The sequence below is a fragment of the Papio anubis genome, chromosome 13 (genome assembly GCF_008728515.1).
Source record: "Papio anubis isolate 15944 chromosome 13, Panubis1.0, whole genome shotgun sequence".
NCBI lineage: Eukaryota > Metazoa > Chordata > Mammalia > Primates > Cercopithecidae > Papio > Papio anubis.
Window position 1 is genome coordinate 91,336,513 of NC_044988.1, and position 20,756 is coordinate 91,357,268.

General features: G+C 54.2%; 1 protein-coding gene and 1 long non-coding RNA gene across 9 annotated transcripts in view; one reads left to right on the forward strand and one right to left on the reverse strand.

Annotated features, from left to right (window-relative positions):
- DAB2IP (DAB2 interacting protein) overlaps positions 1 to 20,756 on the forward strand; it is a 216,341-nt gene that overhangs the window by 67,940 nt on the left and 127,645 nt on the right. For 3 of the 7 annotated variants that reach the window (XM_003911286.5, XM_021927190.2, XM_021927192.2), the window contains exon 1: positions 16,436 to 16,567. The exons of 2 other annotated variants lie outside the window; for them this stretch is intronic. In XM_003911286.5, coding sequence (XP_003911335.5) covers positions 16,444 to 16,567 — 124 coding nt within the window. In that variant the 5' untranslated portion in view covers positions 16,436 to 16,443. Of the gene's footprint in view, positions 1 to 16,356; positions 16,568 to 20,756 lie in introns of those variants that run through there. 2 more of the 7 variants (XM_021927195.2, XM_021927189.2) reach the window with 2 other exon arrangements.
- On the reverse strand, positions 10,258 to 13,888 carry LOC116270070. Of its 2 annotated transcripts, none has more exons than XR_004177992.1 (4): positions 13,803 to 13,888; positions 11,387 to 11,450; positions 10,562 to 10,687; positions 10,258 to 10,351 (listed from the first exon to the last, which is right to left on the reverse strand). It is a non-coding gene; the product is annotated as an uncharacterized LOC116270070 (long non-coding RNA). The 2 variants fall into 2 exon arrangements; XR_004177991.1 differs by having other exon boundaries at positions 11,383 to 11,450.

Below are 20,756 nucleotides of genomic sequence, written 5' to 3' on the forward strand. Positions count from 1 at the left end.
AGGTGGAGAAAGAGAGCCATGTGTGGGGTCAAGGAGACCCTGGGGCCGTTCAGTGGACAGCACTAATTCAGTGCCTAAAAATAACCTCGGACTTCGTACAGCACTTCGAAAATTTCCAGGCTCTTTCAGACCCTCCCAAACTCATTTCAATCTCCAACGTCCTGTGAGGACGTTAATTCCATCCTTATTTTACCACCAGGAGCACCAAGTTCTAGAGTAAATCTGTGAAGGGCTCACAGTTAGCTAGTGGTAGAGCTGAAACTGGAACCCTGGTCTCTCTGGCTGTAGGTTCAGGGCCACCTCCTATGGACCTACTGTGTGCTTAGCCCCATGCAGGGGCCTGGGCATGGAAACGGAGTGAAGGAGGCACTGGCTTTGCTGCCAGCATGGCCTGTCTGCAGGGAAGAAGGCCACCTGAGAAAGAGAGGTTAGGATGCACCAGGGCAACCACAGGAAGGAGGGGAACTGAGATGGGAGCGAGGCCGTGGGTAGTAAAGGATATCCAGAGCTAGAGAGGGTGGGGCTTGAGGGTGGAGGCCATTCAAACACAAAGCACGCTGGGTGAATACAAGACAGTGGTGAGCAGACTTAGGCCCAGCCCCACGCAGAGCCTTAAAGATGCAGCCGTGGGCATCCCCTGCAGGGCCTGGCAGGCAGTCCGCCCAGGAGGGTCACATTTGAGGGACCCTGCTGTGGAGGACCTTCCCAAGGGACAGTCTCCTGTTCAGATGTCTTTTTTTGGGGGGTGATGGGGGGACGGAGTCTTGCTCTGTCCTCCCAGGCTGGAGTGCAGTCGCACGATCTTGGCTCACTGCAACCTCTGCCTCCCAGGTTCAAGCGATTCTTGTGTCTCAGCCTCCTGAGTAGCTGGGACTACAGGTACGTGCCACCGTGCCCAGCTAATTTTTTGTATTTTTTTTTTAGTAGAGAAGAGGTTTCGCCATGTTGCCCAGGCCGGTTTCGAGCTCCTGAGCTCAGGCAATCCACCTGCCTCGGCCTCCTAAAGTGCTAGGATTACAGGCGTGAGCCACAGTGCCCAGCCTCAGATGTCTTTTGAGGGTGGAACCAGGGCTGCACTGCAGAGGTCACCCCCCACCCCTGGCCCTGTCACTCTCCATCCTCTTCCTCCTGGCCAGACCTCCTGCTCTGGCCTGCTTTTATTCTCCTTTTAGCATAAGATGGCAAAGTGACTGAGAAGAAGGAAACAATCAAAGGAAGAGAAGTGGTTGCCACGGAAACTATAAAGTGGAAGCAGAAACTTTCAGGAGCAGGAGGGAGGAGGGAAGCAGACCTGGTGGCTGGGTGGGAGGAGAGGCGGGAGGCCTGGCCTGGGCTAGCCTGGAATGCCCCTACGCCCAGTCCTCGCCGCCCTCCCCAGCTGAGCAACGCTGGGACCTGTGCTCTCGGGAGCAGGAGGGCCGTCTTGTTTCTCCCCAGCCTGGGCAGGAGGTGGCTGGTACCAGAGTGAGGTAAGCAGCTTGGCCTGTGGGTACATGGGGCTGAGGAGGAGCCCTTGTCTTCTGCCCAGATCCCCACATGGTTCTGAGCCGCCAGTCCCATGTCTGTCTGGAGGAGTCTTTGCATGTCTTCACACCATGTCTTGATTCCTCTGTTCTAACAAGCCAAAATGACACGGTGCAGGACCGGGCAGTTTACCAGGCAGCTTCCTGAGTGCAGTCTCATTCCAGTCTTGTGACAGTTCTGGGAGGATAGTATTCAGATTCTACAGAGTGGGGAGTTTGGACGCAGAGAGATTAGGGAACTTGCCCTAGGTCACAGAACTGAGAACCCTTAGGGGTAGGATTTATGCCCTGGACTGTCAGATCCTAAAGCCTTGAGCTCTCCTTTCCTTCTAGACACTTTGTTTTGTAATGCAGGGCTCTGCATGAAGCCATGAGTTCTCTGTAACCTCCAGCCCCTTCTCCCTTCTCATGCTTCATTTCAGTAAGACTTTCCCCCAGGGAGCTGCTCTTTGCTTCCTGGAGGAGCCTAGGGAAATTTGTTGTCTCTGAGGCTTAATTTCCCCATCTGTAAAATGGGCATAATAGCACCTTTTCTCTCTGAAGGCTTTTGTGAGGATGCAATGAGACGATTCAAGTCAAGCGCTGGGTGCAGTGCCTGGCATAGAGGATACCCTTGAACTCTCTGCTGGCTGCATCTGAACCTAGCATGCACCTGTGGAATGTGCAGGGCTGGGGCAACCTCCCTGTATTTCAGAGAAGCTACTTCGTCTGTGAAACGGTTCCGATGGGTTCCTGCCTTGCTCGGGGAATTGGAAAGGTAGATTGAGATCATGGCTGTGGAGTAAACCACCGAGTCTAGTGGGGGAAGAAGCAGGCTCTCTCCTGCTCTAAAACAGGGCACTAGAGCTCCAGTGGATGTTGAGACGTCTCACTCAGCCAGTGGTCTCTCTGTTGGAGGAAGGGAGGGGAGAGGGATTGGGACCCTGCCCAGTTAGCCCCTGAGTAGGAGGCTTAGACCTGCTGAAGGTTTGGTTCTGAAATGAGCCCTTGGAATTCCACGTTGCCTGCCCCGGAATTGCAGCCAAGCCTTAGATTTCTCCCGGGAGAGGCCCAGTGAGCCAAATGTATTATTAAATGGCAGAGAGGCCGAGCGCTGCATGTGAAGATAATAGGGGAATTTATTTGATGGGCTATAAATCACAGAATGAGAAGCCCTGCAACCTGTGGGGAGGAAAATTAAGAAGTCCTAAGCAGTGACTTGTTTGGGGTGGGGGCGGAAGGCATTTGACCATGTTTTGCTGTGAGCCTGGCAGGTTCACGATGCACGAGGCCCAGGGGTCCGAGGGGCTCTGATGTGCCCACTTCCTATGTACTCAATGGTGACACCCCCCTCCCGCATTGGCAGCTGCTGTGTGACAGTGCCAAGCTGGGCACTGGGTTATGACCCTCAGGGAGAGCAGTATGCCAGGAGAGACAGATGTGAGATGAATCATCAAAAAATATGCAGTCGGCCCTCCGAATCTACGGGTTCTGCATCTGTGGATTCAACCAACCGAGGATTGAAGATAGAAAAAAATTGCATCTGTACTGGACATGTAGAGACTCTTTCGTGTCGTCATTACCTAAACAATGCAACGATCTCCATAGCATTTACATTGTATTAGCTCTAAGTAATCTAGAGATGATTTAAAATATACAAGAGGGTATGCATATGCTATATTTTAATGTCAGGGACTTGTGCATGCTTGGATTTTGGTATCTGATTGGATTTTGGCATCCTGGATCCAATACCCCTGGGATACTGAGGGAGGCCTGTATGGCATTGCACAAAGCAGTGGACTCCCTGGAGGAAAGGCGCACGGAGTTCAGGGAGAGTGTTGCGGGAGGGCTGTGGAGGAGACGGTGAATTGGGAGAGGGGAGTGGTGGTTTTTCTGGAAAGGAAGAGTGAATGGGAGTCAGCCAGGTGGCTCAAGAGAGCTGTGGCAGGGGAGGTGAGCCAGAAAGAATGGCCAAAGGCCAGCAGGGCCAGGGCAGCCAGGGCAGGGGCTGTGTTTCAGATTTCACTCTGGCTGTTTTATGGAGAACTACACTGAAGAGGCAGCGGAGGATTTCGGGGGACAGTTTGGGGGGATGGAGGTCCCCAAAGGTAGAAATGGCGATGCCCTGGTTCTGGGAGATGTCAGTGAAGGTGATGAGGTGGACAGCCTCATGCTGGAATTTGGAGCTCAAAAGAGCCCATTTCACAGAGCAGGCTCCGAGTCTACAAAGTCAGCCCCGTGTCCTGTATCCTAAGAGGTGGAAATCACGGGAGCCAAGACACAAAGGAAAGAAGCAGTGGAGGGCTGGGGGCCAGGGTGACTGGGGAAGGAACAGGAGTAGGGTGTGGTAAGAGGGGAGATAGGAGTAGGGCTGGGGCCATATCCACCGACCACTACTCTAGGCTAGGACTAGAGTCAAGGCTGTGTGGGATTGAATCCTGTCTCTGCCGCTAATCAACTCTTGTGCCTGTAAAATGGGAGAGTAACAGGATTCACTGCTTTGGGTCATTAGAAGGACTCACTGAATTGACACTGTCTGACAAAGGGGAAGCACTGAATTGGGATTAATAAGTATGCACTGAGTGACCCTGGGCAACTTTCCCCTCTCTGAGCTTTGCTTCCTCCTAGCAGGTCTCTGCAAACCCTTCAGGCCAAAGTCCTCTAATCTCCCTGTGCTAGCAGTGTGCAGCTCCGGAGGGTGGTCAGAGCACAGCAGCAAGCTAGCTGTATTGCCTCAGATGGGACCGTGTCCCTCTCTGCCCTGTAAGGGGATACCATGCCTATCAGAGCTGTAAGGGGATATTTTAATCAGCCCAGGAGCTGCTGAGGTCAGAGGACACAGGGACCAGGACAAAGGGTGCCAGTCACGGCTGCTGCCTGGCCCTAGATGACCTGCTGGGCCCCAGAATCCAGACCACATGGGGAGCCTGCAGAGGGAGGTAGAAGCTAGGGGCTTCACTGTGGGTCAGGGACTGTGCAAACTGGGTGTTCTCCATTTTGGGCCTCAGTTTGCCCATCTGTACCATGAGGTTTATAACCCCTCCCTGCCTGCAGGACATGGGGTGCTGAAAAAAAGGAAGAGGCTGCAGTTTGGACAAAGCAGATTCAGGTCTTTATTGGGGGCTGTGGTCTCAAAGCCTGAGAGAGAGCAACAGGTGGGCGAGTGAGGCTCAGTGCGGCCCACAGATGACCTGCTTCGGAATCACCTGTGGGCCCACTGCCCGCTGATGAAAAATGCAGACTCCTGGGCTGTTCCCCAGACTGGCTAACCTAGACTCTGCCGGGTGGGCCCAAGTGTCTGCACTTTGACCCACATCCCAGGGGACTGAAGCGTCTTAAAGTCCGAGATCTGAAGTTCTGGGCATCCCCTTCTTTGTACCAGGAGAACAGGGGCCCAGAGGGCATGGGGTAGGCTGGCCCACGTTGCCTAGGAGACTGGAACCCTATGCCATGCCACTCAGGGGTCTACCCTGGACATAGTCCCAGGATCCCTGGGAGTCCTGGGTGATGCCTGGGGCAAGGGGGACTTTATCCTAGGGCTCCATAGCCCAGCAGGGAGCAGTGCGGATCAGCATCTGCTGAGGGCTCTCCGCTGCTGTGTGGGCCTGGGCGGGGCAGCGGGGATCTACAAAGAGCCCACCGTTGGGGAGAGGCAGGTGTGGGCTTGGGTGGGAAGGTGGGCCTGTTCGTGCATGGGAGCCTGTGTCAGGGGGGCGACAATGAGAGAGGGAGCACCAGGAGGACACAAGAAATGCGATGTCAGAGAAAGCAGGCCCAGAACATTGTGAAACTTCCTTACGGCTTCCCAGGGGCAGAGGCTGCAGGGGAAGGGGACAGAGCCTCTGTCACCCAGGCTGCCTCCCCAGGACTCTCAGTGGGATTAGGGTGAATTCAGGCCTCCCCGCCTCCCCCCACACCATGTCCTCTGGGCTTTTAAATAAGGATCAGTCAGAGGTCGGCCCCTCCCCAAGTCCAGCATCAGAGTCAGGAGGGACTAGGGGTTGGGCTGCAGGCTAAACTCCAACCCCAACTCTCCAATTGGCCCTTCCTTACTTTGCCTGCTACAGCTTCCTCAGTTGCTGGGAACCTGTGGGCAGGCCTACGGTGTGGGGTGGTGCCGGTCCTGAGCCTCTTGGCCTCTGACTTGAGAGTGGGCTGACCACTAGCTCTCTTGAGGCCCTTCTGCAGGTCCCAGTTGTGGAAAGGCAGCTTCACTTTCATACTGTCTCAGGGCAATGGGGGGCTGGTTTGGTAGTGAACTCCCTGTCACCAAAGGTATGCCAGACAAGACTAGATGAATTTTGCTTCCTCTTAAGCCTTTGGTGACAGGCTAAAGGGTGGGTCCTGGGCCATCCCCTCTTTATACTCCATCTGTCTATGTTAATCGTTAATTGCCAAGAGAGCTCCTCCTGGGATGGGGTGAGTCCCTAGCTATGGGGGATGCTGATTTCCAGGATGACATTGAGCTTGTTTTTCTTGGCCCCAAACTTTCTGCTACTTCCTGTTTGAGCAGGTGCAGAAATTATAGGGGCCCAACCCTTCCTCATTTCCCTGGTGGAATTTTCAGACAAAATGCTCTTCCCAGGATAGGGGCAGGACTGTTCTCACTCCCAAGGGGATTTGAGAAATGAGGATGGCAGAAGCTCCATGTAATTCCCACCTACACGGCCTTAGGATGCCAGCTATGGGCTAGGTGGGATCCTCAGGAAGGGCCAGTAAAGGTGAGAACCGTGGCTCCGGCAGTGCTTGCCTCTCCTCTAACACCAGCTATGGCTCCCATTTATGTTCCAGACTGGACACAGAGGCTCTGAGTGTCAATACCCAATGGCCTTGAACAGCCACCCAGGCCAACCCCATTTTGTAGGAGGGGAGGCTGGGGCTGTGAGCCAGAGGAGCCTTGTTCAAAAGCACATAGCAAAGTGAAGGCATTTATTCATCCATTCATTTATTCACCGAGTGCAAACTCTGTGCCAAGCTCTTTCATCGGTTTGTAATCTGCCTCCTGACCATCCTTGCTGCCAATTTCAAACTTTCCAGCCTGCCATCCATGTGTCACACCAGGCTCCCAGAGGTAGATCAGTTGTTCCTGGTCCCACAGCCAGCCAGCCTGCCTGCCCGCCTTCCTTCCTTCTTCCTTCCTTCCTTCCTTCCTTCCTTCCCTTCCTTCCTTCCACCATCCTCCCTCCCTCCTCCCTCCCTCCTCCCTCCCTTCCCTTCCCCTCTTGATTAGGTCTTCCCGATGCCCAGGACGCATCAGCTCACTGTAGCCCCTAACCTCCCCTGCCTCCGCGCATCCTCTCACTCCTCAGCCCTCCCCGAGACCATTGACCACAGGCACACACCACCATGCCTGGCTAATTTTTAACATTATTATTATTGAGACAGTCTCACTCTGTCGCCCAGGCTGGAGTGCAGTGGTGCAATCTCAGCTCACTGCAACCTCTGCTTCCTGGGCTCAAACAATTCTCGTGCCTCAGCTTCCAGATGGGATTTCACCATTGCTGGCCAGGCTGGTCTTGCACTCCTGACCTCAGGTGATCTACCTGCCTCGGCCTCCCAAAGTGCTGCGATTATAGGCGTGATCCACCGCACCTGGCTTTTTTTTTTTTTTTTTTTTTTTTGTACAGACAGGGTCTCACTATGTTGCCAGGGCTGGTCTCAAACTCCTGGGCTCAAGTGATCTTCCTCTCTTGGCCTTCCAAAATGCTGGAACCACAGCTTGTTTTCTTAAAAAAAAAAAAAAAAAAAAAAAAAAGATCAGGGACTTTGAGCCCAGCTCCCTTCATTCACCTCGTTCATCACACATTTATTGAGTGCTATTCTATGCACTGGGCATATGGCTGTGAACTGGACTCACAGGGATCCTGTCCTCATTAACATTTGGGGAGACAAATTAATGAACATCTGAATACACAGATTAGATAGTTTCAGGAAGCGATAAGTGGAAGAAAATAAAACAGGGCCGTGGGATATCATGGAGAGACTGGGGCAAAGGCACTTGAGATAAGATGTCTAGGGAAGGTCTCTGAGGGTGTGACATTTGAGCTGAGGCCTGAATGACAGGAAGGGGCTGCCCATCTGAAGATCTAGGGTTTGTGGGAATGAGGTAGCAGGAACCAGAGATGCAAAGGCCCTGAGGAGGGACCACGTTTGGCACATTCAGAGATTGAAAAGGTATCAAGCTGAGTCTAGAACTATCTTAGCCAGTGGCTCCCCAAGAAAGCCACTAGAAAGCTCTTTTAAGAATACAGATTCCTTGGTCCTACCCATCAAAATCTGGATTCAGGCATGCTGGGAGGGGCGCCCTGGAATCTGTTTCTGAATGCTCCCAATGTAGTTAATGGCATGCAGTCCAGCCCCACACCTGTAAGCCTGCCATAAAGAGCCAGCCCCTTCTTTCATGGTTGCAGAGGGAGGATCAGAGAGGCACTGTGACTTATTCAAGGTTGCACAGCCACACAGTGACAAATCTAAGCCTCAAGCCCAGATCTCCCACCAGAGTTCTGTCCTTACCACATCTCTTCTTGCCTTCTGGAGAAGCTGCCTGGGCCTCACCCCAACTTGTATCTATCTCCCTGTCTCTTCTCCCTGATCTCACCCCTCACATAGCCTGCTCCCCAGTCCCCACTGTATCCTCTGCTCCAGCCTCACCATTCTACCCACTGTCTCCAGTACATGCTTTGCTCATTTCCATCTCTGGGGCTTTTCTCATGCTGTCTCTCCCTCCAAGAATATACTCTTCTGCTCTCTACCCAGTCAACTCCTACTCGGTCGTCCAGCTCCATGCCAGTGTCTCCTCCTCCAGGCAGTCTTCCAGGACTTCTCCCTCTTCCAGATTCTCTCAGTGCTGACTCCAGGTCAGATAGGCCCAACCACTTTTTTCGAACGTTGCCATCATCTCTGCCAGTGTTGCTAAGAGCCTGCCCTGGACTGGGAGCTATACTGATCAGCTCTGAACTGTCCTCTCAATGAATCCACAAATTAGTGAGAAAAGAAATAGCCAAGGCTAGGCGTGGTGGCTCAAACCTATAATCCCAGTGCTTTGGGACAATAAGGTGGGAGCATCACTTAAGGCCAGGAGTTCAAGACCAGTCTCAGCATCATGGCAAGACCCTGTATCTACCAAAAAGTTAAAAAATTAGCCAGGCATGGTGGCACACACGTCTGTAGTCCTAGCTGCTCAGTAGGCTGAGGCAGGAGGGTCACATGAGCCCAGGCACTCGAGGTCACAGTGAGCTATAATCCCACCACTGCATTTCAGCCTGGGCAACAGAGAGAGGCCTTGTCAAAAAAAAAAGAAAAAAAAGAGGAAGCAAAGAAGGAAGGAAGGAGAAAGAAGGGAAGGAAAGAAAGAGAAAGAAGTAAAGAAAGGCTGGGCGCAGTGGCTCACACCTGTAATCCCAGCACTTTGGGAGGCTGAGGCAGGTGGATCACCTGAGGTCAGGCGTTCCAGACCAGTCTGGCCAACATGGCGAAACCCTGTCTCTACAAAAATTAGCCGGGCATGGTGGCACATGCCTGTAATCGCAGTTACTCAGGAGGCTGAGGCAGGAGAATTGTTTGAACCTGGGAGGTGGAGGTTGCAGTGAGCCACGATCGCACCATTGCACTTCAGCCTGGGCAACAAGAGCAAGACTCCGTCTCAAAAAAAAAAAAAAAAAAAAAAAGAGAAAGAGAAAAGAAAAGAAAAGAGCCAGGAGGGGAAGCTTGTCAGTGTATACACAAGGCTTTGATCCACTGTGTTATTTGACTCTTCCACAACCTCACAAAACATTTGTATACCCCTTTACACCTTAGGAAATGGAGGCACAGAGAGGTGAGGCACTGATATGGGGTCACACAGCAAAGAGGGCAAGGCTCATCACTCCAAATGCCCCACCTGGATGGGGGCTTCCTAAGAGCTGACTACGGGGCCCATTCAGCTGTCCTCCTCTGTGGGCTCTGCAGGAGTTGAGTAAGGCCCTCCCCTGGAACCTAGGCCAGTGCCAGCTACGAAATGGTTCACAGATGACCAGACAGGCCTGCTTGAGAAGGGAGGGGGCTCACTGACCTCACAGTGGGATCATATGCCACCCCCTCTGGTTTCCCAGTGGGTGCGGAGCTGTCTGGGCCCATACTGAAGTGGGAGGAGGAAGCCCAGAGACCTGGAACCTCAGCCCCAGGCCTGGGCCAGGGAGAAAGGAGGGAGTGTGGGCCTCACTGGGGCCCGGGGCCCACCTGGAGCTTGGCAGCGTTTCTGGGTCAGGGCAGGGAGAGGAAGTACACAGAGCGAGTGGCTCCAGGCTTGGCCATCTGGGCTGAAATGCTGGCTGCTAGGGTTGGGGTGAGGAAAGAGGGCTGGGGCTGGGGCCTGGAGAGTGGATTAGTCTCCCCTGGGCCACAGGATTGGAGCCCTCAACTTCAGGGCAGCCAGTGTGGAGTGGAAGCCCAGGGCTCCTGTGGGCAGAAGGCAGCAGGCATTCTTGGAAGCTGTATTTAGGTTCCAAGGTGGAGCCCACCCTAATCCCCAGCCCCATGTGTGACCCTGGGTGAGTCGCTCCTTCCCTTGGCCTCACTTTCCCATCTTCAGGGAGAGATGCTGCCCCACCCTGACTGCTCCGTGCTGGGGTGAGAGAGTCAGCCAGACCCTCGTTGGTTGCAGAGTTGATGCCAGATTCTGCTTTGCCATGGGTTAGGGAGGGTCCTCTGGGCAAGCAGCTGATTTTGAGGGCCTCAGCTTCCCCAGTTCATCAGTTTCTCTCAAGGTTCCTTCTACCTCGGACATTCCGGGGCTTTATGACAGGCTGCCGACATGTACGAGGGAGATGTGCGTGTCCTCTTCTCTGGGCTTCCGGAGGACTGGAGGGGACCTGTAGGTGGTGGTTTGGGGAATGGGGAGATTTTTAGATCCTGATGGAATATCTGGAGGTGAGCTGAGCAGAGCTGTCACATCTCCATTTAACACGTGGAAACCTGAGACCCAGAGATATCACATGGTGACCCCCTCTTAGGGCCCTGGCCTCTCCCGAGGGCTCTGCCCTCGGCCCAGCCCTGGGTGACTTGATTGGAAAAGCACTCACACTCCCCGAGGCACTGTCTGTGTGTGTTCAGATGTCCACGCTTGACTGGTCCCCAGCTTCCGCCTGTGTTGAGAGGGGCAGAGCCATCCAAGCCTGGGGTCATCTTGTCCCTGACTGCACCGTTTTCTGCAAAGGATGTCATGTCATTAAATATATCGGTGGCCTTTGGGAAGAAGTCTGGGGGGGGGGCGGTGGCAGCGGTGGTTGCCTGGCCAGCCTGGAGTGCTTTAGCGTGACCTCACGGGGCTTGTCTATGCTTTTCCCCGAATGGGGTGACCTGGCCCCAGTCTCCCCCTTCTTCCTAGTGAAGATCCTGCTCCTGGTCCAGCCTTATTCCTGGAGGAACAGTGGATGCAGGAAGTCGTCATTGCCTGCCAGACAGGCCACCTCCTGGGGCAGAGGCCATGACCTTAACCATGAGTGTCCCCTGTTCCCCCACCCCCACCCCTGCCCAGAGATCCAGAGACTGAAAGGTTGACACTGTCCTTGGAGGCGGATGTGTGCAGGACTGCCTGGCTGGGGACTTCACCGGTCACCACCACCCACCCTCGTCCCAACAGGAAACCTGACAGCTCTGAGCCTTCCAGACACCCATTGTGTGGGGACTGGTGTGGGCTCCGATGCTTCCCCTGTCAGGACTCCTGTCGCCCCTAGCCTCCTCCTGTCCCTTGACAAAGCTAGCTGTTAAAGAAAGTTGCAGACTGTTTCCACTCCCTGTCTCTGCATTCAGTACTGCTCAACCTTATGATCTTTGCTCCTTTCAGCCCCCTGGGTTCAAATCTTGCCTCCTAGTGCAAGCCCTGTGACATTAGGGAACTCACCTACCCTCGTTCTGCCTCTTGACATTTCTTTTGGAGAAAGAAATAACCATCTGCTTCTTAGGATTATTCTGAAATGAAATGAGATGATGTGGGTAAAATGCTGAGAATAGGACCTGGGACATAGTGCACGCTAGATGCAGCTCAGCTACCATGATTAGGATTAAACCTAAACTCCACCCTCAAACCTCTCGAGGTCAAACTTGTAACCCTCCTCTGTTAATGAAGCCTTGGGTTTCTGTAGTGCCCCACGCATGACCATCTCTCTTCCCCTGGGGGAGGCTGGTGTTTGAAGATAACTGGTTGTGGTTGCTGTTATCATCCCCCCTGTACAGAATGGCCTGTCGATGAAGGCTGTGCTCTTCTGTTTTATGCTCAGTTGCAGAAATGGGTGATCTGTCTTAAGACTGGAGGAAAAACTATGCTTTATGGGCAGTTTAAGGCTTTTCAAAGGTAATTTTGGCAATACGCTTTTTAAAAATCTTTTTATCTTTTCTCATTGACCTCAGTCAACCCTGACACCCCAGAGGGATTCAAGACTGCCTTGGGCTAGCCTCCCTCCCCTGCATCTGGTGACCCTGCTGACCCAGCCCTGGCCTGGCCCATGATGTACTTGGACTTTCAGCCCAGCCCTGATGCCACCCACTGCTGCTTTTCCAGCAGGGATGCTGATGGTTTTCTGCCCAGAGGGGAATTTTTTGGGTCCATCCCTCCCTGGTCATCACAAGTAGCCTCCTGTGTCCCCATTATTCAAACTGACTAGTGGGGTATACCAGGAGCCAGGAGGAGGGTGTCTGTCCTTGGAGTCAGAGTAGACTTTTTAAAGGAGGGGGTGCTTCAATTTGCAATTGCAAAAATGTGGAACCAAGTCAAATGCCCATCAATCAATGAGTGGATAAAGAAACTGCGAGAGAGAGATATATATGAAATATATATATAATATATATATACACACATATACATACAGATTGAGCTTTCCAGCCCTGCTGATGTGAAAGCCTCAATACCTATAGGGTACTGAGTGAGGGTGATTTGGGGGCTGCAGCCCTGTCCCCCCTAAAGAAGCACATGGGAGGGGTGGGAGCTGGGCCTATTGAGGAGCCCCTCTGGAGGTGGCAGAATAAGACCAGACCTTTATTTATTCCATCATGTATATATATACACATATATATGTATATACAGACATATATATGTATGTGCATATATATATGATGGAATACTACTCCGCCATAAGAAGGAGTGAATTAATGGCATTCCCAGCAACCTGGATGAGAATTGGAGAATATTACTCTAAGTGAAGTAACTCAGGAAAGGAACACCAAACATTGTATATTTTCACTCATAAGTGGGAGCTAAGTTATGAGGATGCAAAGGCAGAAAAATGACACAGTGGACTTTGGGAACTTGGGGAATGGGTGGAAAGGGGGTGAGGGATAAAAGACTACAAATTGGGTTTAGTGTATACTGCTTGGGATATGGGTGCACCAAAATCTCACAAATCACCACTAAAGAACTTACGTAACCAAATACCAACTGTTCCCCAAAAACCTATGGAAATAAAAAATTTAAAAAATAAAAATAAAAATAAAGGAGGGGATGCTTGAGCTGGGTCCTGAAGGGTAAGCAGGAATTCACCAGGTGGGTGCAGAGGGAAGAGCTTGGTGGCAGCCGTCCAGGTCCCACCAACAGGGCGAAGACTGGTGGTGGGAAAGAGTGTTTGGAGGATGACCAAGGGCTCTGGAATGGGTTGGGGTACAAGCGGGAGATGGTCGCTTTGTGGCATAGCTTGGTCTCTGAGAGTTTGCCTGGGGAGGCTTTTGAGGGGAGGGTGAAGGTGCCGTTGGTGGGGTTGCATCAGATCTGATTTAGCCAGCCCCAGTACCCACGCCCCTACTCACTAAACACGCATGTTTCCAGGCCCCATCCAGACCCACTGAACTGAGTGTCTTGAGGGAAACCTAGAAATATGTCTGTTCACTGAGCGAGGGTGATTTGGGGGCTGTAGCCCTGTCCCCCATAAAGCAGCACATGGGAGAGGTGGGAGCTGGGCCTATTCAGGAGCCCCTCTGGAGTGGCAGAATAAGACCAGACAGACATTTAGCCTTGTAGGTACTGAGGCTCTCACATCGGCAGGGCTGGAAAGCCCGATCTGTTGGTCTGTCACAGGAAGCAGTGGTAGTAATGGTGGTGATGGGCACTGGAAGTGGGCTTCTCCTGATCAGAGGGAGGAAACCACAGGGGCGCTGGCGGGAGGCGGGAGCAGCAGATGGGGAGCTAGTTCCTGAGCAAGATTGATTCCAGGTCCCCTGCTGGGCTGTGCAGGGAGCAGCCTTTATCTGCTCTGGTCCTGGGCCAGGAGGAGGGACACGGAGCTTGGGCCCTTTCTCTTCTAGCTCTGGCCCTGCCCCCTTCCCACTCAGTACCTGGCGAGTACCTGCCCCAGGCCCGTGGAGATGCTCGGCTGGGCTGGTTGGCGATGCCCATTCCCGTCCCAAGGGCAGAAATGCACAAGCTTCCTCCATTTCACTAGCTGACCCTCCTTCCTCCACAAGGCAGATGGATTGGGGGTCCATAGCTTCTCCCTGTAGGTAGGGAAACTAAGGCACAGAGAAGAACTTGAAAAGCTGAAACAGGGAGACCATGCCAGACCTTTGGAGCCCAACTGTGTTTACAGATGAGGTCCTGAGTTCCAAGTCACTGCTCCCTCTCCCCTCCACACATACTCCTCAGACATCTGAGGGCCCAGGCCAAGACCACTTGCCCACACCACTGATAACAGTGAGTTGACTGTGAGCCTCCCGTCCCCTCCAGGGGGGACTAGTACCTGGCTGATCAGAGGGTTCCTGCTTTGGGAAACAAAATGGGCCAGATGAACTGAGGCCTTGGGAGCAGGAGCGTTGCCCCGGCCCTAAGCAGGACTTCCTGGGTGGGAGTCCCTCACCCTCAGAACCCGTGGACCTGGCTGTGGAGGTTAGTCATCCCTGGAAGTGCCACGGTGTGGACAGGTGGCGCTCGGAGCCCCACCTGTGTGAGGAGGCGCTGAACTGGGTTCTGGCGGTTTGGCCAGAGGAAGATGCATGCTAAGAAGGTCCCCAGCTTGCCTGGGGACTGAGTGACTGCGTGTGGGCTCTGTCCAGGGGCTTCTTTTTAAAGACGTTCCTGCACCATGTCTGCTGTGGAAAGGAGATAGGGCAATGCCTCCAAGCTTATCCAACCTGCAGCCTCTACAGGCTGCATGTGGCCCAAGATGGCTTTCAATGCTGCCCAACACAAATTCATACATGTTCTTAAAACATTATGAGGTTTTTTTGTTTTTGTTTTTGTTTTGTCATCAGCTGTGGTTAGTGTGAGTGTATTTTATATGTGGCCTGACAATTCTTCTTCCAATGTGGCCCAGGGAAGCCAAAAGATTGGGCACCCCTGGCCTAACCTGAAGGAAGCTAAGGGTGTCCTCTTGGGCACCCTGGTTTTCCATCTTCCCCGTGGGATTGGAAGAGGGGACCAGGGCAGCTGACGGCTCCGGACTTCCCAGACTGGATTTGGTGGAGTAACACCCCTCCTGCCCCTCCCCCCTGGTCAGGGAAGGCGCCTGGCTTCCAGCTGTGAGACGGGCTCCTCCGGACTAGGGGCCCTCCCCGCTGGCTGAGAGAGCTAGGGAGGGGGCTTCCTCTGTGACGTGCAAAACCCGGCCTGGATTTCTGCCCAGACGGCCCGGCGCCCTCCAGGGACCCACCTTTCTCCCACTGTTCTGGAAGAAGACCCCCAAGACGGCCTCAAGCACCTGCGGTGACTCACACCCACTCCCCCACCCCTAAGTTTGAATGTTGAGAGCCCCAGGCTAAGACCACTTGCCTCTGCCACTTTCCATGTGGCTGAGGCAAGACCTCCTTGCCAAGGCCTCAGTTTCCCCCTCTGTACTTCAAAGGATGCAGCTCAGGCAGGTGTCTTAATAATTTAAACGACGAATGTTGCTAAAGGGATAAGGGGCGGGGAGAGGGAGAGATCACTGTGGGCCATGGTCAGGGAAGGGTGGAGGAGCTGGGCCCTGAAAGGGTGGACTTTGATCAGGTGGAGAAAATAGCCAAGAAGGCAGTCCCTGCTGGCAGCACAGCAAAGAGAAGTGAGAATTAGGGAGAGCGGAGGTGAGGCTGGAGGGGACTTTGGTTGGGGCAAGATTATTTGGGGTCCAAATAACAAGGAAGGATGTTTAGACGTATTGCCATTGTGCTCTGGGGAGCCATGGAAGGTTCTTCAGCTGAGGAGTGACTTGGAGAAAGCTTTTCAGCCAATCCAATAGAGGGAGTTGGCACCTTTCCTTATGCCACCCTGAGTTTCTGGTCCCTACAGTAGGGTAGGGATTATTCTGCCCCGCCTTCAGTGCTTTCAGTGCTTGAAACACACACCATAATTTTAATTATATAAAAATGACATGTGTATCAGACGGGGCAACCTTTAAAATGTAAAGAAGAGGCAAGTATCCTGCATCACAGGGAAGTCTTTCAACCTGGCTGGGCCGGGTCTGCGGAGCAGTCAGGGTCCTTTCTCAGCCCAGCGAGCCTGGGGCAGGAACGCACACTAATTGAAGGTGACGGTCCCCACGCGTGCATCCTGCCCTGGGCTCCGGAGGGCGCACAAGCAGGTGTGCACCGTCTACCCGCGCTGGCGGGATTGGGTGCCTGGTGCGCCCTCAGGTCGACGGTCGAACCCTCGGGCGCGGGGGTAGGAGCCAGGACCCTCTGGGGGACCCATCTGGGGTCCCAGGGAAACTCCGGGCCGCCTCGTCCCGCTAACTCCAGGCCGGGATTTCTCCCGCACTGACTTTCCGGGCCGGTGCCAGCCCGGCCTCCCGGTCCCCAGCCCCCGCCGCGGGGCCGGCTGCTCTGGGAGCGGGAGTGGGCAGGAGGCGGAGGAGGAGTTTGAGCGACTTTGTGGGGCAGCCTGGGCCTTGGCGGCCGCTCGGGCGAGCGCGGGAGAACGCGGGGGCGCCCGCCGGGCGGTCCGGAGCGGCCGATGGGGCCCGTGTGAGCGCGCCCAGGCCCGGCCCGGTGCCCGGCGGGCGGCAGCATGTCCGCGGGCGGCAGCGCCAGGAAGAGCACCGGGAGGTCCTCCTACTACTACCGGCTGCTGAGGCGGCCCCGGCTGCAGCGACAGAGGAGCCGCTCCCGCAGCCGGACCCGGCCTGCCAGGGGTAGGCGCCACCCCGACCCCTGACCCCTAGACCCTCCCAAGGCCACTAAGCCACCTGATGCCCTGGGATGCTAGGAACCGGCATCCTCCTTCCAGCCATTTGCCAGGGGTTTTTCTCATCCGCCCCTTCCTGAGTCTCCGGACCCCCCACTCCCCCCGCTTCTGCCTAGTCCTCCTCTCTCCGGGGGAACCCGAGGCTCTAGGGTCTTCTTTTAAGCCACGGGCAGGGAGAGGGGAGCCTGGAATCTTTCTCCGCACCTCAGATCAGACCTCCTACCCCACTGTGCCTCAGTTGACTCAGCAGCCGGGCAATAAAGTAACCTAGGGTGGATCTTGGCTTTCCCACACCTTGCCTTCCCAGCCCTGGCCGCGGACTTCTTTCTTCCATTTCCAGGAACTTAAGGGGCTCCCCACTCTTGGGTGCTTGGACAAGTGGGTGGACCTCAGGGAAGGAACCGGGACCCCTCGAGCGGGTGGGTGCCAACTCCTTTGCAAACTTTCTCTCCATCAAGCTCATGAGGCAGGACGAGACGGAGGGGGAGGTGCGAGCAGCATTTTCTTTTTCCAGTAACAGGATCCTCGGCTGGAAATGCGTGTGATCCAGGGGGCTGCGTTTGGGCGGGTGGGGGCCGGGACTTCCTTCCCTGGCTGAGTGGGAGGGAGGGAAGCCCCCTGGGAGGAGGCGGCCTTCAAAGGGGCTCTGGGGAGGCTGGAGTCCTGGGCAGAGGTTCAGGCCCACTGAGGGTGCCCGTGGGGTGGAAGGGAGGAAAAAGACGGCGCCTTAGCCGGGACCTGGGCCGTGTTGACACCATCAGGTCATCTTGAAAGTGGGAAGCCGGGCCCTGTGCCAACAAATGCCATGCAGGGGCCGCATTCCCACCCTGCACGCTGCCGATGTGTGACCTGGGCTGAGCTGCCTCTGAACTTCAGTTTTCTTGTCAGTGTGAGGGTAAATGAAGCAGGCAGGCAGTGTTCATTTGCTTCCCCATTCCCACAGTCAGGACTGAGCAGCAGTCCAGGGCTTCCTCAGAAAGTGGTGAGTTCCCCGTGCACAGAAGGGTTCAAGCTGAGGTTAAGGGTATGCACAGGTGTGTGCTGGTAGTTCAGTCCTCAAGGGTCTCTCAAAGCCTGTGATCCCCCGGCTCCTGCCTTTCCTGAAGTCTTAGTAAGTACAGAATTAACAGTACTAAGCCTTTAGTACTCCCTCCCCCTGGAGGACTAAAGACCTGGGGAAAGGCTTTGTCTCAGAGGTTCAGGTTTTGATTCTTCTATCTCTGTCCTTCTATCTCTGTCCTTCAATTTAATTCTGTACTTTCTAAGACCTGGGGAAAGGCTTGTACTATTAATTCTGTACTTACTACCTCCCCCTGGACTTGGTCTGGGAGACTGGGAATCTGAGCTCAAGCTTTGTGACTTTGGGCAAGTCATTTCACCCCTTTCTGAGCTTAGTTTTCCTGGTTGTAAAATGGACCTGCCATATGCGGAGGATTCAGTGAAGAAACTGAGAAATGGGAGCTGTGAAAATGCCCAGTACTGTTTAGACCATCCTGGGGCCTCTCCTTCTGCACCCACCTCACGTCACCTCACCCCCTCCACCCGCCCCCCCCCCCCCTTGCCTCAGAAATGCCCTGCATGACCTTTCCCTCTTCTCAGCTCAGCCCAGTTCCATCCCTGACTGTAACGGGAGTCCCACTCCTGCTCAGCTGACCGGGCAGGGGATAATCAATGTGTCAGGGGCTGTCACCTGAGCCCCAGCTCCCAGACCCCACATGCACAGGATCACTGCTTTGTGTCCCCGCCTTAAAGGAGCTCACAGCCTGCAGAGAGTGGGGAGGAGACTGTCTCTGAACAGAAGTTATATCTGGGGAAACCAGGGAGAGCTTCACAGAGGAGGTGACATTTGGATGGGATCTCACAAAATGGATAGGATTTCCCTTGGCAGAGGGAGTCATTGAGTCAGATCTGAGTTCAAGCCTCAGCTGTGCACACAACTATTCTTCAGCCAGTTACCTCTCCAAGCCTCAGTGACCTCGTGTTGTCAGTGGGGCTAGCAGTGACAGGGTCATGTGAGGGCCAGAAGCCAGTGCCCGGGACTAAGGCTGAAGCTGAGGGTGAGCTACTGTCCTCTCTCTGGACAGAATGAACAGACTGTGCAGTCAGGGAGAAGGAAAACGACTTGGGTGTTGAGGATAGAGTTCCTACTGGGGTTGGGGAGGAGGGTGAATTGGGAAGGGGGCTGGGTCGGTGGGTGGGGAAGAGCAGGCAACAGTAGTTTGGATTTGATAAAGGGCTTTGAACTTTGGGAGGCCAAGGCAGGAGGAATCCCTGAGCGCAGGAGTTCAAGACCAGGCTGGGCAACATAGCAAGACCCTGTCTCAATATTTTTGTTTTTGTTTTTGTTTTTTTTTTAAAAAAGGCATTGAGTGATGAGGAGTTAGTTAGAGCTGCAGCCAGGGTGTGGGGTGGAGGCTGGAGGCACCCTGTCCTCCTTGGTGGGAGGCAGCTGGGGCAGCCATTGCCCTCTCTCCACTAAAGCCTCAGACACCTGACTCTGCCCCAGAGCCACAACCACCTGCTGAGGGCAGGGCCCCACCCAGGGAGAAACTCAGGCTGAGGAAGCTACCCCGTGGCCTTTGAGCCAGTCCCTTCTGACCTTGAACTTCAGTCTCCCCATCCATCTGGGGACTTGGTCCCATTGTATGGTAGCATCAGACCTCAGAGGAATGGGTGGTGCCTAGCATCTCAGCTTGGATCAGACTCTTGCCCCCACACCCTTTCTGGCCTCTGGCACTAGTATGGAAGGAAAATGACCAAGAAATCAGGCTGCGTATTTGTTCAGAAACAGAAAAGTGCAAGGAAGAGTTGGTAGCTGCCAGGTTCTGCAACTGGCCAGGTTGGGGGAAGGGACCAGGGCTTTGTCCCTGGTAGGGCTGTGAGGGAGGGACAGTGTCTGCAGTCTCCCTAGTTTGACCCAATAAGGGGCTTAGGCTCTACCCTTTTCTGGGCTTCCGTTTCCCCGTCTGAAGAACAGGCAGAATGAGACCTGCTGTGGTAGGGGGTAGAGCATGAAGCTGGAGGGTAGCTGGAAGTGGGTTAGAAACACTGACCTTCAGAGGGCGAGGGCCGTTTGCCATTTCCCACTGTATCCCTGACTCCACCTGAAGGCTGGGCATGCCCTATGGATTTGGGGGGATCCTGTCCCCCAAAGGGTGTCATAAGCAAAGTGCCTCCCCACCTAGTCACACCAAGAAAAGTTTTGTCTCTGACCCCTGTTTCCCCAGGGCTGCTAGGAGAAACAGAAATTTTCCTGTAGCCCTGGATAAAGTTCTGATCCTTTCATTCAGCCAGCCAGCAGCTCTTAAGCACTTACTATGTGCTGGTCTTCAGCTTGGGTGCAGGGGCACATGGAGATGAATCACATGTGCTCCCAGGCCTCGCCAAGCCCCCAGTCTGTAGGGGAGGCCAGCTTGTTGGGGTGCACGAGGGCACAGGGCTCTTTCTAGGGGACAGAGCAGTGGTTAGTGGGAGGCAGGGGCTCTATTTCCAGCTCAGCCTCGGACTGGTTGTATGACTGGACACATCATAGGACCTCAGTTTCCCCATCTGTCGAGGGGGGTTAATCCTGCTCTACTGCCCCTTGGAATGCCTATACCCATAGCCATGAGGGGTTTTGATTATGTTATTCATATTTTCATCTGAGTTTTTCTAGGGGTCCAGCCACCTGCCAGGCCCTGGTTGGGAGCTGGGGATTTTGCAGATGTTTTTTTCTTGAGATGGTCAGGTCCTCCTCCGTGCCTGTAGGCAACCCTCTTGCATGCCTCTGTATCTTGCCCGCATGGTAGAGGAGGATGGTTTCACACAGCTGGTTCCTAACCAAGAGAACAGTTAGGTAAGGACCTGTGTGCCACCATGGGGGGTGGGTAACTTCTCGGAGGATCCTGGCTTTTTTTTTTTTTTTAACGAGACGGAGTTTCGCTCTTGTTGCCCAGGCTGGAGTGCAATGGTGCGATCTTGGCTCACCACAACCTCCGCCTCCTGGGTTCAAACAATTCTCCTGCCTCAGCCTCCCGAGTAGCTGGGATTACAGGCATGCGCCACCACGCCTGGCTAATTTTGTATTTTCAGGAGAGATGGGGTTTCTCCATGTTAGTCAGGCTGGTCTTGAACTCCCAGCCTCAGGTGATCCACCT